The sequence below is a fragment of the Danio aesculapii genome, chromosome 17 (genome assembly GCF_903798145.1).
Source record: "Danio aesculapii chromosome 17, fDanAes4.1, whole genome shotgun sequence".
NCBI lineage: Eukaryota > Metazoa > Chordata > Actinopteri > Cypriniformes > Danionidae > Danio > Danio aesculapii.
The window spans coordinates 44,722,666-44,742,920 of record NC_079451.1 but is presented as its reverse complement, the minus strand read 5'-3'; the positions used below and the strand labels follow the sequence as shown (position 1 = coordinate 44,742,920).

At 34.8% G+C, this 20,255-nt stretch overlaps 1 protein-coding gene across 1 annotated transcript in view; it reads left to right on the top strand.

Moving 5' to 3' along the window:
- The window catches only part of cdc42bpaa (CDC42 binding protein kinase alpha (DMPK-like) a), a 157,389-nt gene that overhangs the window by 46,509 nt on the left and 90,625 nt on the right, over nucleotides 1-20,255 (top strand). The window contains exon 6 of the mRNA XM_056476987.1: nucleotides 18,518-18,611. Within this exon, the coding sequence (XP_056332962.1) occupies nucleotides 18,518-18,611 (94 nt within the window). The remainder of the gene's footprint in view (nucleotides 1-18,517; nucleotides 18,612-20,255) is intronic.

Below are 20,255 nucleotides of genomic sequence, written 5' to 3'. Positions count from 1 at the left end.
TTTATTTTCACTGCTGAAAGTCCAAACACTGAAGAGCAAATCCATTCTATATCAGTGTATCTGTTCTATAAAAAAAATCATGTTGGTAGTATATATTTTTTATTAGTTCAGTTAGACAGCATGCTTTCACTTTCGTATTTGACAGGAAATGCATATTTACTGGTAGGAAGGACATCTCGCCCTACTCAGCCATATATATGCTATTCTATAACCATAATGCACTGTGATTTAGCCTTGTTTTTTAGTTTGTTGGATTGTATTGCTTTCTCACTACAACTGAACCGCTCTAGATTTCGTTTCAACCAAGCTGAGACCACCTCATTCAGACAGTCTCAGACCCATTGTGTTGCCGTGGATCCGACTATGATATCGGGGTTCACATATGCCCAAACGCGCCAGGTTCTAAAAACAAATGTCTAGGTGTGAAAGCACCGTGAGACTACACAATAGTCAACTTTTGAAGTAGATTAATGGTCCTTTCACACTTGGTTCAATTGCCTGGACTGTACTCAAGTTTGATTGTCTCCTTTGGCCACCTTCTAGGTTGGTTTGTGTTCACATCGTCTTTTTTCCTTCTGAACCCCGGTATACTTGCATCATCGAGCTGCTGTTGTGTGTACGGCTGTTGCAGGGTGACTGCCAGGAAAGCAAAGCGCCAAAATGGAAAGACATGCACATCGTGGTTGTTCGGCTTTTACTGAATCTTTTGTTTTGGACACACAGAAACCGACTCGTGTCTATCTGAAGCAAAAGTATAATAAACATTATAACACAACGTGATGTCTGCAGAAGCTGTTTTTGGAGAAGACAAGCAGACATTATCACTGTTTTTGTCCTGGCTTAGTTCTGCTTGTCACCAAGGTACAGTCCATGATACACAGACACACACGAATGAACGTTACGAAAACGATAGTTTGTTGTACTGTTGGAGGTTTTCTTCCGTTATTTCGTGCGATTGCATTCATATCAGAAGTGAACCGAACCAGAGTTCGCGTGAGTGTTCACCAGAGACCTCTTTCAGGCAGACTCGGTTACGGTTCACGGGTGTGCACCCGAGTTCAGAAGACACGTTCACACTAGCTAATCGTACCAAACTCTGACATCAAACGAACCCGGGTGCGGACCAAAAGTACTAGTGTGAAAGCACCCTTAAACCTTTCATCCAATTTGTCCTAAAAGCATTGAACAACAGTCTTTCTTGATGTAGGACAATCCAAAAAACTGTTTTGATCCAAACGTTGACTACTGGAGACTAAATAGAGCTTGAAATGTTTGACCATTGCTTGAATGAAATTTTTTTTGCATGACAAATCGATGGTACAGTCCAGAATATCTCTTGATCAGCGTTCTGAAGAGTGTAGAAGTGTTTGTTTAATGTGTCATAAATTAAAAGAAAATCTCTTGCACACATCAGATCAATTTGATGAGTTCTTCACATAAAAATCAACCTTCAGGCTTTCATGGATTGCCTAGGAAGTCTGGGAAGGTCTCTTTTTTTAAGTTTCATTACAAGCTGTTAAAACATTGGCAATAAAAAAGTATGAATACATGAAAGCACTTCTATACGGCCCCTATGTGAGGTTTAGTCTCTTTGAATAAAAATGGGGTGTTTTGGATGGGGAATTAACCTCTCCATCACAGCTCTGCTCCAAGCTATTGTGTAATCTGGGTTAATATTGATTCAGGTGTGCATGTTTTCTGCTCCAATGAGTCGCTGGCAGAGAAAATCTTGCCTGGAGCTCATTCTGATCGTAAGCATTTGCTCAGTCATTCTGAGATCTTCTCACTAGTGGTTTAGTCAGGATAAATCAAGCTATTGACCTTCCTCTGGACTGTGTGCAGATATTGATCAGAATTTCTGAAGGGCCCCCCCTTTTGCCCCATTCTCTCGGGACGATAGCCTGGTGGGTTGAACAGATATGGTCCTATTCTGACCAGGTCCTTGGGGTCTGTGAGAGTCGACTGCCAATAACTATCATCAGATAATGATTGGAACTGTCTTAGTCAGCGTCCTTAAGGATAAACAGTCAACTGTTTTCCCTTCGGCATACTTTTTTCCTTTAACTGGGAGTCTGGGAATGAAATGAGCTGTGATGTTTGGCTAATACTGTAATTATGGGAATTGCGATATTGTAGCAATTAAAATAAAATTATGATGCTGTGAAACTTATTATTCGACAGCATGATTAAGTTGTTCAGGTATTTGAGCTGGTAAACTGTTGTTTTGTTTTATTTTTTTTTTTGTTTATTTTATTTTAAAATGTATTTATTTTATTATTTTTGTTCTGTTCTATATTATTTATTTTTTATTTTATTTAAATTTATTTTATTTTATTTTAAAATGTATTTATTTTATTATTTTTGTTCTGTTCTATATTATTTTATTTTATTTTTTATTTTATTTAAATTTATTTTATTTTATTTTAAAATGTATTTATTTTATTATTTTTGTTCTGTTCTATATTATTTTATTTTTTATTTTATTTAAATTTATTTTATTTTATTTGAAAATGTATTTATTTTATTATTTTTGTTCTGTTCTATATTACTTTATTTTTCATTTTATTTAAATTTATTTTATTTTAAAATGTATTTTATTTTATTATTTTTTTTGTTCTGTTGTATTTTATTTTTTTATTTTAATGCAGTTTAATTTAATTTTATTATGTTTGAATTTATTTATTTGTTTTATTCATTTCAAAATTTGTTTTATTTTGTCCTGTTGTATTTTATTTTATTTTAATGAAGTTTAATTTAATTGTATTATGTTTGAATTTATTTATTTATTTTTGCACAGTGTTCAACATGAACAAGCAGTAATCAGATGCATTTTCCCAAATGTGGAATATGTATAAATATTGAGTAAATGTTTTTGATTTATTCTATAAAGATTAATAACATTTCTTCCAAACATTGAAATAAAGATATTGTCATTAGAGCTGCTTTTTCAGAAAATGACTGATTAGGTCCTAATTATAAATGTTTTCATAATGTTTGTAGATATTTTTTGTTTAAATTATTATTATTATTTTTTTTTTTTCATTTTTCCACAGTATTAAACATGAACAAGCAATAATCGGATGCTTTTTTAAAAATATTTGGTAATATTTCTATGTGGAATATGTATAAATATTTGATGGATTTATTAGGTTTGGGTTTGAGTAAATGTTTAAGTAACTCTTTGTTTTATTCGTTAAAGATTAATAACATTTCTTCCAAAAATTGTCATTTAAACCTTTAAGTTTAGAAAATGACAATTGGTCATAACAACAAATGTTTTCATAGTTTAAAAAAATATATTAGAAATATATATTTACATTAACCTAATATTTATTTGTTAAAGTTAAAGCACCTAGATCCACTGTAGACTCCACATCCTGTTGTTAGTGGAAGCAGTATCTCCATCCCTGTACTCTTCACGTTCTTGTTGTATTTTCTGGCCTTTTTAAGTCATTTTAGATGCTTTTAAGAAAAACAGCACCTGTTCAGGAAGTGGAGGCCTGTTGTAAACCACTAAACAGGATGTGGTGTAAACCCTGAAGGAAGTGGTACACCGCTGCTAGTTGTTCCTCTCCTCATAGGAAGTGATGTCTCATTTCCAGGAAATGAGACGTGGTTCTTTCTTTGTGAGATCCTCATTGTGACGGAGATGAGGCTTTGTGATGGTATTGCTGGAGAGCTGACCGTGAGATGTTAGTGGTCAGTAATTCATGCCGGTCTGATGTCAGGGCAGATGGTGGACACAGATCAACCATGCTTTTATTTAAAGCAGGATTACACTGACCACTTGTCCTCTCTGCGTGTTTCTTGAAGGCTTTATTTAACTCTTTTTGTTGATGTGTAGTTAATTGGCTTGTCTGAATAGTGCGGGAAATGTGCAACAAATGTGATTTGGATGAAGTAAATTGGCCGTAGTAAATGAGTGTGTGTGAATGCCGGTGTGTATGGGTGTTTCCCAGTGCTGGGTTGCGGGTAGTTGGTGGTTAATTCCAATGTGGCCATGCTTGATAAATCGGGGGCTAAGCCAAAGGAAATTAATGGAATGAATGCGCGCTTAGTTTGGGAATTTCTTAACAAAGGGTGAGGTTATCCTAGCTAGATTTAAAGCCAATTATACAGCAGAAAGTGAGAGCTGGTCTGATGAGCTGATTCTCACTAAGCTTGAATATTGGCAACCACATTTTTATCTTTTTTATTTAATTTTTTATTAATACATTTAATGAAATATTTATTATTTAAAATTTTCTCATTTAAAATGAATTATTTTTTCTACTTAAATAGTTTAAAAAAAATTATTATTGTTTTTTATTTTATTAATTTCATACATTCATTTTCCTTCGGCTTAGTCCCTTTATTAATCAGGGGTCGCCACAGCGTAATGAACTGCTAACTTTTCCAACATATTTTTTATGCAGCGGATGCGCTTCCAGCTGCAACTCAGTACTGGGAAACACCCATACACTCTCATTCACACACACACACACACACACTACGGCCAATTTAGCTTATTCAATAGGGTCCATGCACAGCTAGTGTTTTTTAGCCAATGATCAACCTCCGGTGAAAGCTTTATGTGAATATTTTCAATTTCATGAGGTTCCTTTTACAGCATCAATGTTGTAATGTAAGTACAATGCATTCAGTTACTTAAGCATCCATTTGGTTGTTAAAGCGTGAAAATAGATGAAACACCGTTTAAACACAGGCACCGTTATTAGCAGCATGCTAGCGCAGAAATTCCATTGATAATACAGGGGTTAAAATAATTTCCATATTTTAAAGACATGGTGTGAAAAAAAAATTATGCAGTGATATTTGTTTGGTCTGATACCCACTTCATATAGTATCTCAGCCAGGCTATATTTAAAAAAAAAAAATCAGATCTTAAACGTGTCAATTTTGTATGGGATGACAATTAACCAGAAGTCATTGAGCTTGCTGACTGAAATTAAAAGCCCATGTGCATATAGCCCATTCACCTACAGCGCATGTGTTTGGACTGTGGGGGAAACCGGAGCACCCGGAGGAAACCCACGCCAACATGGGGACAACATGCAAACTCCACACAGAAAGGTCAATTGACCCAGGCGGGACTCAAACCAGCAACCTTCTTGCTGTGAGGTGACAGTGCTAACCACTGTGCCACCATGTCACTGTATTTTGTTAATTTAAATAAATTTTACTTTTTAATTTTATTTTAAATTTAATATTTAGTTTAATTTAATTTTGTATTTAATTTAATTTTTGCTATTTTATCTTATTGTTTTCTTATCTAAATTAATGTTTTTATTTTTATTTAAAAAATACAATTTTTTAAATGTTTAAATATTTTGTACCATTTATTATTTTTTATTTAATTTTGTTCGACTATTTTTCTTATTTTTTTCTTATTTAAATGAATTCTTATTTTTTTCTAAATTAATTCTAATTTATTTTTTAAAGTTTGTTTTAAAGTTTTACACCATTTGCTAAAATTTTATTTTTACTGTTTTTTATTTTATTTCAATTTTAATGTTTATTTCTTATTACTATTTAAAAATTGTATTATTTTTTAAATGTTTAAACATTTTTTGCACCATTTATTTAATTTTTAAAATTAAATTAAAAAACATTTTCTTAATGTTTTCTATTTTATATTTTAATGCGTTTTTCTTATTGTTATTAAAGTATTTTTTAAACACTTTTTAAAATTATATGTTAATTATATATTAAATAAAATGTTATTGAAAAGAAAAAAAAAAAAAAAAATATATATATATATATATATATATATATATATATATATATATATATATATATATATATATATATATACATACATAAATAATTTTTTTTGTTTATTTTTTTTTAACCATCAAGCTCTTTATTAAAATACTGCTCACTTTTTGTTGATTTATTCCTCTCTCTCTTTTTAATGTAAATAGCTTTTGCGAATGCTAAACATTTTGTGAACTTCAGGAAGCAGTTTTGGCCATTCTGTCTTTGTGAAAAGAGAAAATCGGGAAGACGAAGTAGCTGCTACTTGAATAAACATGCTCCTCACTGTAAGTGCCTATTTGCGGAAGGGTTGAGGAGGATGTTTGCTGTTTTGTCCACCCCCCTTCAAACTCGCGAGACTGACAAATAACAAATAGACGCAAGAGAAAGGAATGCTGGGTCACACTAAAGGCCATCAGTGTTTACTGTTTACGCATTTATAGAGAAAATTGCAAGGCTTTAAGTACAGCTCATGACTTTGGACCGCCTAGCCATGGGAAACCGCTTTCAGTTCATTCAGGACTCTCTTTCTGGCAATGCAAATTCAACTGTGCTTTATTGGCATGACAAAAAGTTAGTGTTGGGGGGTTTATTCAAATCTCTGACACTAAGCATGAGTTTTAGTAATAGTGGCGCTTGCCTTTGCAAACAAAGACTTCTTCTCAGTCTCGCTCAGTGTGGAATTCTCACTGTCTGTATCTTGGCAGTATGCGTCTCGTTTTCTGTAAACACCACAGCTGGTGTGATAAGAGTTTCCAGTGGTTTCGCCGTCTTGCTGTAAGGTTGGCATCAGATGCTTGCCTTAATAGGACATCACTCTCCCGCTTTTTTTTCTTTCAGTAGTTCTCTTTTATGCAGTGTTTATTGTTTATCTAAATTTGACCAATCAGATGAGGGCTTACTATCTTTAGCTCCGCCTTTCCAGTCATTGCTTCTCTGCTATTGGCTGGACCGGCTCAAATGTTAACCCAGAGCTGAAAATACAGACTAAAGGCGGGAGTAGAGACAAAAAAGGAAGATGACAACTGCCAATCAGACACTTTTTTTAAAACTTAATTAGAATTATTTAGATCAGAAAGACATATTTTACTTGTGTATTTTAATAGCATTGAATAAATAAAGGATTTAAAAACATAGCTAATAAAAATAGCATTTTTCTAGGCAGATGTGTACATAAAATTGGGGTGATATTATTTTTTCTTGACCTGTTAAGAACTCTGCCAACTGCAGTTTGCACTAACTGGAGTTTATTAATAGAGGATTATGGACAACCAGCGAACAGAGCATTACATTAATCTAATCGAGTGGTCATAAAACCATAAACTAGCTTTTCTGCATCTGAGACAGATAGTATGCTTCTTAGCTTAGGGATATTTCTGACATGAAAGAAGGCAGTTTTTGTGACATGATGGGAGATATGGTTTTTAAGTTAAGTTGCTGTCTAATCTCGTATCACATATTTTTTTCAGTATGCAGTAAATGTATTTTTTTGCACAATTTTTTTCCTTCTCCATTTCTTTAACTTCCTTTAGGTCAGTGCTAATTTAGGTCAGTGCTAATATTACATGCTTATAGTGCTTCTATTATATGTCAGTACAACAGTGCTGAAATTAACAAATTGTTTACAAACACACAAAATTTAAATCTGTTTGTGTTTGTTATTGGTTATTTTGGTCATATTTTGGTCGTTCACCAAACCAAATCACCTTTAAAGTGATGGTTCAGCCATAAAAAAAAATTTTCACACTATCAAGTGTTTCCAAACCTTTATAAGTTTCCTTTTTCTGTCGAACACAAAAGAAAAATGTTAGAAACCTGTAACCATTGACTTCCAAACAGAAAATACAAATGATTACTGGTTTCCAACATTTTTTTAAATATCTTCTTTTGTAGAGAGGAAACAAATTTGTGAAAATGAAGGGTGATAGAAATATTGGGGGTGTAATGGGACACAGAAGTTATGGTTCGGTATCTACCTTCCCAGTTTAATACAGGTTCAGTACAACAGGAATAAGCAACAAGCTCCCGGTGCTTGGTTTTTTCTTTAAAACAGGCAGCTTTGTGTATTACAAAAATGCTAAAGAAATCCATCAAAATGAAAATTTAAATTAGAAGATATTTAGTGTATTAAGCTTTCAAAGGTCAAATCCAATCATCTCCTATAACAGAAACACATTAGTTGTGCATTAAATGTATACATATAATATTCAGTAAGCTTCAAAACTCAGTAATGTCAGTTTCAAAGCAATGAACAATGCAACACTTACTTTTTTTGTCATATTTTCTTTTACTTTGTATAATTTTGCTGGTGTTTGTCTTGGATAATGGATAATGGAATGTGATAAAAGTTGATGTATTAATTCTTCTTAATTAGATTTTGCTTTTTTTCTTTTCTTATTGAGCCAATCTGAACAGACCTGCTGCCCATTTGCAGGAATCTCTTCTGCAGGCCTTCATAATCCAGCCATATCTGCCGCTGGTGCTCATCCCACATTTTCTGCTCAGATTTGAGTTGTATCGACAGTCTTCTGAATTCACTTCTCTCTAGCCTGTTCTGGCTGTGTGAGAACCCAGGCTGCTCCTATGTGGTCTTTCAATAAAACAAGAACCTTCACCTGCTTACTGAGTTTATAGTCTCTCCTTCATGTCCTTTAATGGGTCTCCTACATCTGCCAAATTTGGAAATCCGAGCGCCACATGTGCCACTCCAGCCTGACCCAGAAAGATGGCACATTATTAATTATAAAGTTTAAGGCAGTATTTTTATTCCTCCTGTAAAATTATTTGTTATTAAGTGATGTTTGTTTAACACAGGGAATATTATTTTCAACATATTCTTAGACATAATAGTTTCAATAACTACTGTATATTTTTTATCTCTGCCATGATGACATTACATATATTTTACTAGCTATTTTGCAAGATACTAGTATTCATGCCTTGGAAGCAGTGCCAATAAGCTTGGGGTGTAAGATTGCCATATTGAAATGGATGCGCGCGTCTTGCACGACACGCATATGGGAGCGATGCACACGTGAACCGTGCACATTTTCCAGCCTCATGTAGTTAAAAACATCTCAACCTTTCCGAATGAGGCGAGCGCACTGCAATTCATGTAAGTAGAACTAACCAATCTGCCTCACGCTTTGTATGGAATATTCCAGCCTGATCTCACGAGAAAACGTAAGTATTTTACGTTTTGACAGTTTAGTGGCTAATTCGTACGAATTCGTACGAGTTCAGTAGTACGAAATGGTACGATTTTAAAAAGGAGGCGTGGCACGTAACCCCGCCCCTAAACCCAACCGTCATTGGAGGATGAGCAAATCGTACTAAATTGTACGAATTAGATCGTACGAATTCGTATGAATTAGCCACTAAAAAAAAAGTTACGAATTGCCATGAGATTGTGTTGAATATTCACCTTTCAGTAACGGCAGACTAATTACCTCAGACAAACACAGCGCATCCAAACACTGCAGTGCTTTTTACTTTTCTTCATTAACTTGCATCGGAGCTGCAGCAATGATTTGTCCATTTGTCATCCTCTGAGAAAACCCTTGATGGTCATCTAGTTACAAGAGACGCCAGGGGAGAGCGAGCGCAAAGTCCATTGTAAATGGTCAAGGAATTCACGCGCATGCGCTTGTTACTTCAGGTCAGAATAACAACACATGCAAAAATGAGTGCCGTATAGCAGCAGTGAGGAAATTGTAAATAAAAAGGACGTAAGGATGTCGGCAGAGGGGCTTTTTGGTTTCTTTTCTTGTGCATCCCAGCCACTAGTTCCCCATCTGAAAGTGTTTTTAATATAGGGGTAATATAGTCATCCAACTTCGCAGTTTATAATGTTGCAGTATGTATTTGAATAAAGATGGCTGGTTCCTTTACTTGAAAGCTCAGACTGGATTAACATAATTTGTGTTGTTGACAGAGTTTGAGGTTTACTGTATCATTATTATTGACACCTTAACATTTGCTTTAAGGGTTCAGTGTTTACACTTTACCATTGCACACACTTTGTAACATTTTATTTAGCTAGTTTAAGACTCTCTTTAAACACTTATGTTTATTTTATTATAAAGAGATCAGATATTTTGTTCAAATATTTTAGTTTTTGACTATTAAAACTATTTGCATTAGTAATGTTGGTAAATTTAAATAAAGTAGTTAAATAAAGAAAAATCCTAATATTCCTAATATGAATGTATTGTTAAAAAACATTCAATAATCATCGGTATCAAATAATATGAAACATGATATTGTGATCATTTTTTTTGCAATATCGCCCAGCCCTATGCTGCTCCATATTGATCCATGTTTCTTTCAAGAGTCTTTGATCAATATAAAGCTCAAGAAAACATCATTTAGGCCATTTGAAATAGAAATATTTTAAAACTCTTTGTCAATTTAATGCATCCTAACTAAATTAAAGTATTAATATTTCCTTCTGAAAGCACTGAACCCTCCAAAAAAAGTTGAGTGTAGTGTGTGCTATTAATTAAAGCAAAATAATCTCCGCTATTATGACCGTTTGGTAATAATTACTGTCTGTACATTTATCCTACTTATTACATGATCATTCTCTGAATCAACCAATAAATCATCGTTATTCATAGTTGACAGAGTTTGAGTCATAAACTATTTGGCTGTGGAGTGCCATGATGAACCAATCAGAGTCATGTTCTCCAGAGAGTGTTTAATAAGGGTGCTGGAATGTTCTGCAGATTTTGATCTGGTGGAGAGAGAAAGAGAAGTTATTTTTAACACCGCGCCTCTGTTTCTCAGTGCTCACTGATCCTCCACTGTCTCTATCACTCACACTGATAGTCTTCCACCACCTGCCCATCTACTGACCAGCTGCTGCCCTCCTGTTTGTGTGTGTGTGAAACCCTGAGGACATGAACCATTGCATCATTGCATTATATTATCTATACTTTCTATTTACTTGCCAACTTACACTCAAAAATGACGTTTGCTGCTTGTTCAAACTACTTATTTAAATGAGCTGAAACAACACATCTCATGAGTTTTTTGCAGGGACAGCTTAATTGTTTTATGTTCAATCCACTATAATTTGTAAAAACTAACACGTTAACTTAATTTATTCATGTTGTCCCTACACAAATCGATTGGCTGAGGAAACCCAGGATTTTTACAGTGTAGATTATAGCAATCGATTTTAATTGAATAAAAGATTTTGTTCGGGGTCTAATATTAATTTATATTAAGTGCTTTGGAAGGTGTATAGTGACATTATTATTATTAATTTTTAAACCTTCCCCTTTGTTTGCTTTAGTTAATGTTTTAATTTCTTTTTTGTGGAGAAGGGATATAAATTTATCAAATCCTCTTTGCGTTTGTTTTGATCCAGGAGTGCAATGCCTAGTTTGTTGTTGTATGGTTGTATGTATGTTAGCAGTGTTTAAGCAGTGTTTCCTTTCTGTACCAAGCAGAACAGACAGTAAAGTTTAAACTAAGCTAAGCTAATAATACTATTTACTATTTAATAATAATAATAATACAGGATACATAATAATACATGTATCGCATACAAAAGAAGTTTGCATTTACATAATGTATGTTCAATCACTGTGTATAAATATTGTGTAAACATAAATAAAAAATCTATTTGTATATACAAAATATGTGTATCTACAATTTGTATTAGATATAATATTTAATTTATAAACATAAACATTTTCTCAAATATCTACAAGTATGTTTGTTTATATATATATATATATATATATATATATATATATATATATATATATATATATATATATATATATATTAAAATGAAATAAGGACAGTACACACACACACACACATTTTTTGAATGCGATTAATTGCAATTAATCTTTTGACTTAATAATAATAATAACAAGAACAACAACAATTCATTCTATTTTAATTAGCTTTTTTCTAAACCCAAGCTTTATCATGTAAAAATATTCGATCTAAGTTCAAATATAACATTTAGTTATATTATAACATTTAGAATATGTTTTAAATATTTATTGACCGTTTTATTGGCTGACTTCAGCAATGAAAAATAAGACATTTTGCTAGAGATACAGTGCTCAGCATAATTGAGTACACCCTATTTTAAAAATGAATATTTTTGTCCATTTCTCAGTGAAAATAGGCAATGTATTTAGGTGGATTTAAACAAAACATTTATTAAATAAATATATTTATTTCAATAATATTTTTGTCACCAAACATATTTAGAAATTGAAACATAATACAACTAAATTCAAGCAAAATATTGCAAAAAAAAAAAAAAATTCTAATAAATTTTTCAATTTTTTTTCGTTTCTCTTGATTTCTTCTCTTTTTTAAATTTGTATTTAATATTTTTGTGTAACATAAATTTGGGTGTACTAGTCTTTGGATAGTTATCGTAAGTTATTTTGTTTGATAAGCTCCAGATTTGGCTTCAGTACTGACTAATCTAATGTATATACACAAATATAATGTTGTATAGCTTTCTATTAAACATATGAATTTAAAAGAAAGATTTGTGTGGGGTGTACTTACATATGCTGAGCACTGTAGATGGCTTAAAAATCAACATTATTTGTATCTTATTTATTTAAAATGCAAATCCGTTTCAAACACTTGAAATCTTTAAAACAAATCTTGAAATCTTTATAAGGTTTCATGTGCAGAAAATGTTTTTAATTATAATATGACATTTTTAATTACAAAATACTTCAGTCATTAAAATATTCAATAGAAATGATTATCAACTGTACTTTTCTGATGGCTGATAAAAACTATATATTTGAATACAGTTTGAACTTGTGATTGCCTCTGGACTTGGTCTTTTTTTGTTGTTTTTAATTGGCAAAAATGTTATTATCATTGCACATTGTATTGTATTATGCATTACCTAAAACCTGTATGGTGGTTTACTGGCTTATTATAATGTTGTAACATTGGTGTGGTCTCTGTGTTTACGGTCTTGGCACAGCTGTAGACAGGGCAGGAAAGTAGCACTAATCACAGTTTAATGTCTGCTTCCCAGTGTTGTGTTTCTGTCAGTGTCTGTGCACAGCATCCTTCACGTAAAGAGGATGATGTGAGCTCCGGTGTGAGGATTGGGCTTTCGCAGACCATTATGTCATACTTTTAAACGTGTCTCACTGGGTTATAGCCCTATTTTTGACCAGAAAATTAATCACTTATTAATGCATGTTATTTTTAGAGTGCTCAACATATACACCCCTCAAAAATCTCTCATTTAAATTTGCTATTTTCTATAGGAAGCTTTTGTTGGAATATTCATGCATGTTCAATAAAAAAGGTCAGGAGAGGGTTTTCTTCAATGCCAAAAATATTGGTCATTCATTGGATGAAGAATGAATAATTCGATGAACAGAATTCTGGTGTCCTCAATGCAATGCAAGAATTACATTCAGGAGGTGCGCAACAATTTACATTTCCTGACTCCAGCTTCTTATACACAGCTGATATTAACAGGTGGAGTTTAGTGGAATTCGTCACTTGTCAATCATTCTCCAGTCCTCCGTCTGCCGCACCCATACATACATCCTCTTTTTCTACTAATTCTCTGCACAACATTAAAAGCATAAGACTTCGCAACTGCAAATATTCTGTGTTCAGTTTCAACCCATCTCTGCTCACAGGAAGTTTAGCTGCAGAGCTAAAGTTCATTTGAAACATTCAGACCTTTGCATTTCTATCAGCTTCATCTACATCTGCAAAAATGCTTCATTAGTATGCAAGGCATATCACACTCAGAAAAGAAGTATGGTTAATAAATCCAATCCAAAGCAATCCAAATCCTTAAGCAATCCAAATGTTTAATGATAAGAAAAGAAACCAAAGTAATAAAGTTTTTCCCAACACTTTACAATATTATATTTGCGCATATCCTTTAGATTGAAGCCATATCTGCGTATAATCTAACAAAATAACTTCTGATAACAGTCCAAAATTAGTACACCCAAATTTACATGTTAGGGAAAAATATTAAATAAAAAATGTTAAAAAAGCAAAAGTTCAAGCCAAACAAAAAATGTATTAAATGTTGTTGAAATTTTCTAGTTTGCACTATTTCTTTCAAATATTTTAAATGAATTTAAATGTATTAACTTTCTATTTGTTTAATTGTCCGAACTGAGGCTGTATTTTGCTAGTGTCATCCCAGAACAGACGCGTAACTGGAGCACCAGATGAGTCTTGTTAATCAGTTGCTGTGGTTTTGCATGTGAATGCTTCCTCCTGTTCTCTTCTTCACAGTAGCTTTGCTTCTGTGTAAACATGGACAGAAAGCAGCCAGAGAGACGACGGAGCAAATAAACACGGCCTCTAATGAGGCAAACCAAACCAGTGGCGTGGTCGTACCCACACCAGGGCCAAATCCACACAGGTTCTCCTCATGTGGGACCAATGTTAAATTTCCACTGCTGTATTAACCATAAAATCAGCGATCCGATTCATACAGCTTGTACAGGCTCTTTTAGTGTGCGCAGAGGAGTGAGGAAGTCTCCATGGTTGTTCACCAGGCTTCTCATGCTGATTTTTCTTTTTTTTTGGAAGAGTCCCCAGTTATGACTATAAATTGTAGTAGACCGCGAAAGTACTCTTTGTTTTCATTCCTCGGCTCTCAAATGGAGCCTCAGCAGGAGTGTTTTGAAGGGGATGTTTCATGGAAAATGTTGCTTTTTGATTTGAAATACGCTATAGTTCATGACCCAGGGTTTACACTACTTTTAGAGAAAGTAAACGTCAATAATGAGACAATTTGGGGTTGTCATGCTTATCATGTCATAATCTTGAGTTTACCTAGAAATGATGCTGTTCCAAACTTTCAAACTGGTGGGATTTTACATAAAATAAAGCAAAAAGCATTAAAAAAAGTGTCAGTAAAAGTACTTTACATAATAAATTACATTTATACAAGATTTATTCTTTGCAAATTCATAACTTAAACTGCTTTTTTAAAAGTTTACGGTCAGTAAGGGTTTTTTTTCATGAAGAATACCCACTTATGGCTGATCAAACTGAACCGTTCTGAGAACACAAGGCGCACAACACTGCCTTTTTTTATTGACAAGAAAAGAAGGAAGTGCGCTGCGCTTTTTATGTTGCTAGGCAACCACTGAATCAGTGCTTGCGTATTGTGCACAAGCACTGCTATTGAAATTGTTATAATTTGTAATATTTTTATACTCACTGTATGTCACACTACGGTTTTTGAGTCACGGACCATTTTTCAGATCAGCAAAAAGGGAGACAAATATCATTTGCTTTTCATTTTTACAAATATAGTACTGCGAATACCATTGGTTTTAACAAACTGAACTTAGAACCTGTAATTTTAATAAGAATAAAAATGAAGAAAGAACCAGCAGAAAAAAGGAAAATGTTCAATATAAAAAATGATCTTTGCTACTGTTGCTGATAATGCTAAATATAGAACTTTAACATCTTGTACAACACATTTATTTTCTATTAATGATTTAACAATTCACATATAAAACTTCATGTTTCGTTAAAGGTGGATCATTTTGGAAAATCTATTCAATGACATAATTTTGATGATTGTTTGGTGCCACCTGTTGGTTAAACAATGTAATTCCTATAACATTCACCAGCATTAAGTTCCATTTAATAGTGATTTTAATCTTCACCATAAACATCCGTGTTTATATCTGAAGTATATACGGTTCTCCCAGTGCTTTTGTGTTATTTAATTGTTTGTAACTCACTGAAAAAGAGTAAAAACTGAATCTCTCTCGATTTGAATGCAGTGCTATGAAGGATTAATAAACATATGCAGATCACTATCATCTATCATTCATGTTGCGTGTGTTTGAATTGAGATCACAACTTTTATTGTTTAATTGTGCAGCTTTACACTGAATGCGTTAATGTAGGCTCAGCAAGGAGTGATAGAAAACACCTTCAATTAATAACCTAAGAAACCATTTAGGCCCCACCACAACTTAAAAAAATATATATTTTACAGTGAAGCCAAAATGCTTTCATACCAAGGATTTGAATGATGCTGGAGACAGTCTCTCTGCGATTTGTTATAAATGTTGGATAACTACAAGTTTAAAAGAAGTTATTAATCCGCTGGTCATGTGCGTTCCGAACTGTGGGTTGTGATCCATACAACCCTAACGATTTGTGAAGTCATACAGCTCTGGATAACACGAAGCAGCAACCACTAGTGTCTCCTCCATCTTTAAAAGTCTCTCTATTCGTCTTGACAAAACAAACTCTGCTGACACCTCAACAAAAAAAACCCGCCTCTGCTTTCATTTGATTGGACAATAAAAAAAGGTGGATGAACTAAATTGCTCGTAATGTATGAGTATGCGTGAGTCTATGGGTGTTTCCCAGTACTGGATTGCGGCTGGAAGGGCATCCGCTGTATAAAACGTGCTGGAATAGTTGGCGGTTCATTCCTCTGTGGTGACCCCTGATGAATAAGGAACTAAGCCGAAGGAAAATGAATTAATTACTGACTCTCATACATATAAATGATGGTCTGTCATTTGCATATCATAACGTTGTGATAGATACTGTGCATAAAGCATCCCGTTTAATTGTAAATCTCCGAATTTCGTTGTATTTCTGTTGTCTTAACCTGGGACCGTGTGCTTTCATGTTTCATGTTCACTGTTTGGTTTATATTTCTGTTTGTATCCAGACTTATTAAACTTAAGGAGCAGAAAAAAGACCTGAAACAAAAAGAGAATTTGACCTCATTCATTCGTAAATTTCCCCCATACCTCCATATCAGTTTCCAGTCAGCTCTTAGTGCAGTTGTGTTTCTATTACAAGTCGAAGAAGAAAAAAAAATCCATTATAAAGCAATTTAAAAAGCTGGCAGGTAATTGAATATTTCTATAGGTCTCAGAGAGCTGTTTGGGTGAGATATTGAAGAAAAAGCCACCTCACGAGCGCTGTCGTAACTCATGTCTATACAAGGCACATTCAAGCATTCAATCCGTCTTTATTACAGCTCCACGTCAACCTCCTGGATCATATTTACGAGGGGCGAACAAGAGCGAGAGCGTGGAGGAAAAATAAGAACAGTGTGTGTTTCGCTCTGGCCTGGAGCGTGTTCTCCGACACACAGGTTTAGATAAGATGTAATGGAGACGTGAACCCGCCACACTTTGATACCTGTTTGTTTGTGCTTCTAGTGGCCCGCGGGCAGGTCAGAGACGGGGCAGAGAACACCTCTCGTACCCTATTAAGTCTAATCCTGACAGGTTCACATCTCTGACCTCTGTTTGTTTGGACTTCCTCTCATAAGAGACGGGAGAAGTGGAGTGGATGGAGACGTTCTGTGTCGCAGAGCGGTTTCCTATGTGGCTCCCTCAGGAGTAAAGGTGATTTACGGAGCGAACACAAGTCTCTGCTGTGAAGCCCTTTGTGAATTACTGCTCTGTCTCATTAGGAAGCTCTCTTAAGTGCGCACTGGACTTAAGGTGGCTCTAAGATTGTAAAATAAAGCAGTAAAGGACCCAGTATACTAGAGGCAGAAGCAAAGAATGCACTGGTTTGTTGGGCTAGTCTGAATATTTTTTTAGAGCTTCGATGCTTTGCTATTAATTAACATTGAATATTCAAAGCTTTGGAAGGTGGGGGATGCTCCTTGAGAGTGCTTGACTTTTTTGCAAGTAGTTTGCTGGAAAAGATTCCATATTGTTCGTTCTAATTCACAATTCTTTGCTTTTTGCCAACACTTCGTATCCTATGCATACTAGCTAGCTTGATTTATGTTAGTTATGCACAAAAGGGCATGTGCTTAAGCACCCAAAGCCCCCCCTCTCTGAACGTGCATGTTGGAGAGCTTTCTTAACTGCTCTTTTCTCACTACTGCCATTTCTGTTCTGCCATTTTGTTGTTCTCATGAAAGTCTGCATTGTACTGTGCACTTAGAGAATCAATAGCCGCATTTCCACTATTGGGCCAGTGCGAGCCAGGGCTTTAATCGGGCCAGGCCGGGCCAATAGCCCGGGAGGTTGAGAAATGAGGTCGAAATCATGTTGCGTTTCCACTGTCGGGCTAGTTGCTCGCAGCGCGTCACGCAAACACCGCCCCCAGAACGTCCCCCGAATCAAACGTCACACAACCCGTCACACAACCCGCCCACTTCAGCGGGAACAAAAAACTCAAATTATAACCACAAACACAACCTGGCATCACTACGAGAGCTGGAAGATGGAGAACACCGAAGCGATTGCTTTTTTACTGTTTGTGGTCTGTTGGTGTAAGGCCAGACAGCGATCCCTGGATAAGGACATTCGAGTTCGGCGGCATTTACTTCGAACACAGATTTTGGCTGCAAGGCGAGTGAGTTGGTCAAGCGCGATAGCAAAACAAATGTAAGGGAAGAAAGCATCTTGTCTCCTCTTTACCTGACAGGAAAACTCCGCCTTTGTACGTAACCCCGCTCCGAAGCCCCAGTTGGCCCTCCTTGGCCCAAGGTATTCGGCGGGCCGAAAAAGGCCAGACGCTGGCCCCAAGGAAGCCCCGCTTTGGCCCGATTACGCCCCGGAAGTGATAGTGGAAACGCGACTGGCCTTGGCTCGCCCTGGCTCGCTCGCTTTAGGCGCGATAGTGGAAACGCGGCTAATGATCATTATTTGCGTTCTCTGGGTTTTAGATCCATAATCTTGGCAGCTTTAAACATACCTCAAAGCAACTTCTTCCATACAGCTGTTTTAGTAATGATGTTTTCTTTCTGTTTTCTCTCTGACAGAGACATTAAGCCAGATAACATCCTCATAGATGTGAACGGACACGTTCGACTCGCAGATTTCGGCTCCTGTCTGAAACTCACAGAGGATGGAACGGTCAGTATTTTTAAAATATAGGTGTTTTTGCAGATATAAATGTACATTATCTTATTTGCTCATGTTTGACTTCAAATTGGTGCACAGTCATCTATATAGTTTTAGTGTAGTTTAGTGTTAACTGGGTGTCCTCGTCGATGCTGTAATGACAAATCTTGCTACTTGGCTTGACAGTTGTAAATTCAAAATCTAAAACATCAGCCATATTGATGAACATGAATCATTTTTGTTTACTGTATTAAAATATGTTCTGCTTCCAAGGCAGCTGAAGAGATGAGCTACTGAAGTAATGTTTATTCTTTATTTGTTTTTCTTTCAATCTTATTTTGAATCACTATAGAGAAAACTGATCAGAAAAAGCATTTAGAACCAGGACTATAATATGCAGTGACAGTCTGATGTTTTCTTAATGTGATGTAAATGTCCAAATCTTTTTTGGGCTCAGTTTCAGATCTGGTTGTTCACATACTTCAGTTCGCTTCCTGTCCAAACAATCTTTGGCTCTGGTTTACTGCTGTTCAAAAGTTTGACAGAAATTAACCAATGGATTTATTTTTATCTTAAGAAATTGATCATTTTATGCAACATTGATTCATTAAATGAATCACAAGTGAAGGCTAAGATTAGAGCTGCACGATTCTGGCTAAAATGTGAATCAAGATTTTTTTTTTTTGCTTAAAATTAAGATCACGATTTTTTCAGGGTTCTGTAGATGTAAAATAAAGGTTAATATGAGTAGTCTATTATTATTGTTCATTCTCAAACATATGATAAAACAACAATAATATTAGGCATATGTGTAGCTCCACTGTTGCTTAAAATGCTAAATTTTGTACAGTCATTATTGTGGACTTGAACAGACTTTCAATATGTCCTGCTTGTTAATTCACAGTAAAATGATGACATCAGCATATAAATATTCATAATTATAAAGTTGATTTAATATGTTTGAGACATGTGCTTGTCATTTGTCATTGACAACTTTATTAGACCATTTGTTTTCACTGGTATAATAATACATTTGTCATTATCAAATTTCCTCTTGCGTTATATTCAACATTATATAGGCTAGAGTAGTTATACTGACACAGTAAACATTTATTTTCATGCAGAACACTGTCTTGTTGACGTGTATATGGGTTAATACTGAGAGATGATGATATGCACCTGTCAACCAATATCGGTGGGTGGGGAAAACCATTGTGGTGGGCCTCAAAATGGATGGGTTTTGTATCCTATTTTAACGCCAGGAAATTTAAAAAAGAGACTTGTTGTGTTTATATAATTCCAGTATGATTGTGGACACACAATACCTACACACCCTTTCAAAGGTTGATTTTTGCATGATAGGTGCTTAAACATTAAATGGACACTTGTGCTTGGAAAAAGAAATTGTGCTCCAGCTTTATCCTGTAGACACACTTTTTTGATCTAAAATAATGGGAGACCCAGAGGACACCCCGGGTTTGAAAGGCAGTTTATAATGAGAGTTGTATTTCAGTCAAGCGTCTTTGAAGCAGCGGTGAGTATTTGACTGGATCTGATCTGTGCTGCTGTTTTCTGGCACGTCGCAGACAGCTCGGCAGGATTTCCCCCCGACTTCTGACAAGAGCAGAGTGAGTGTGGTCTGTGCGTGTTCACACG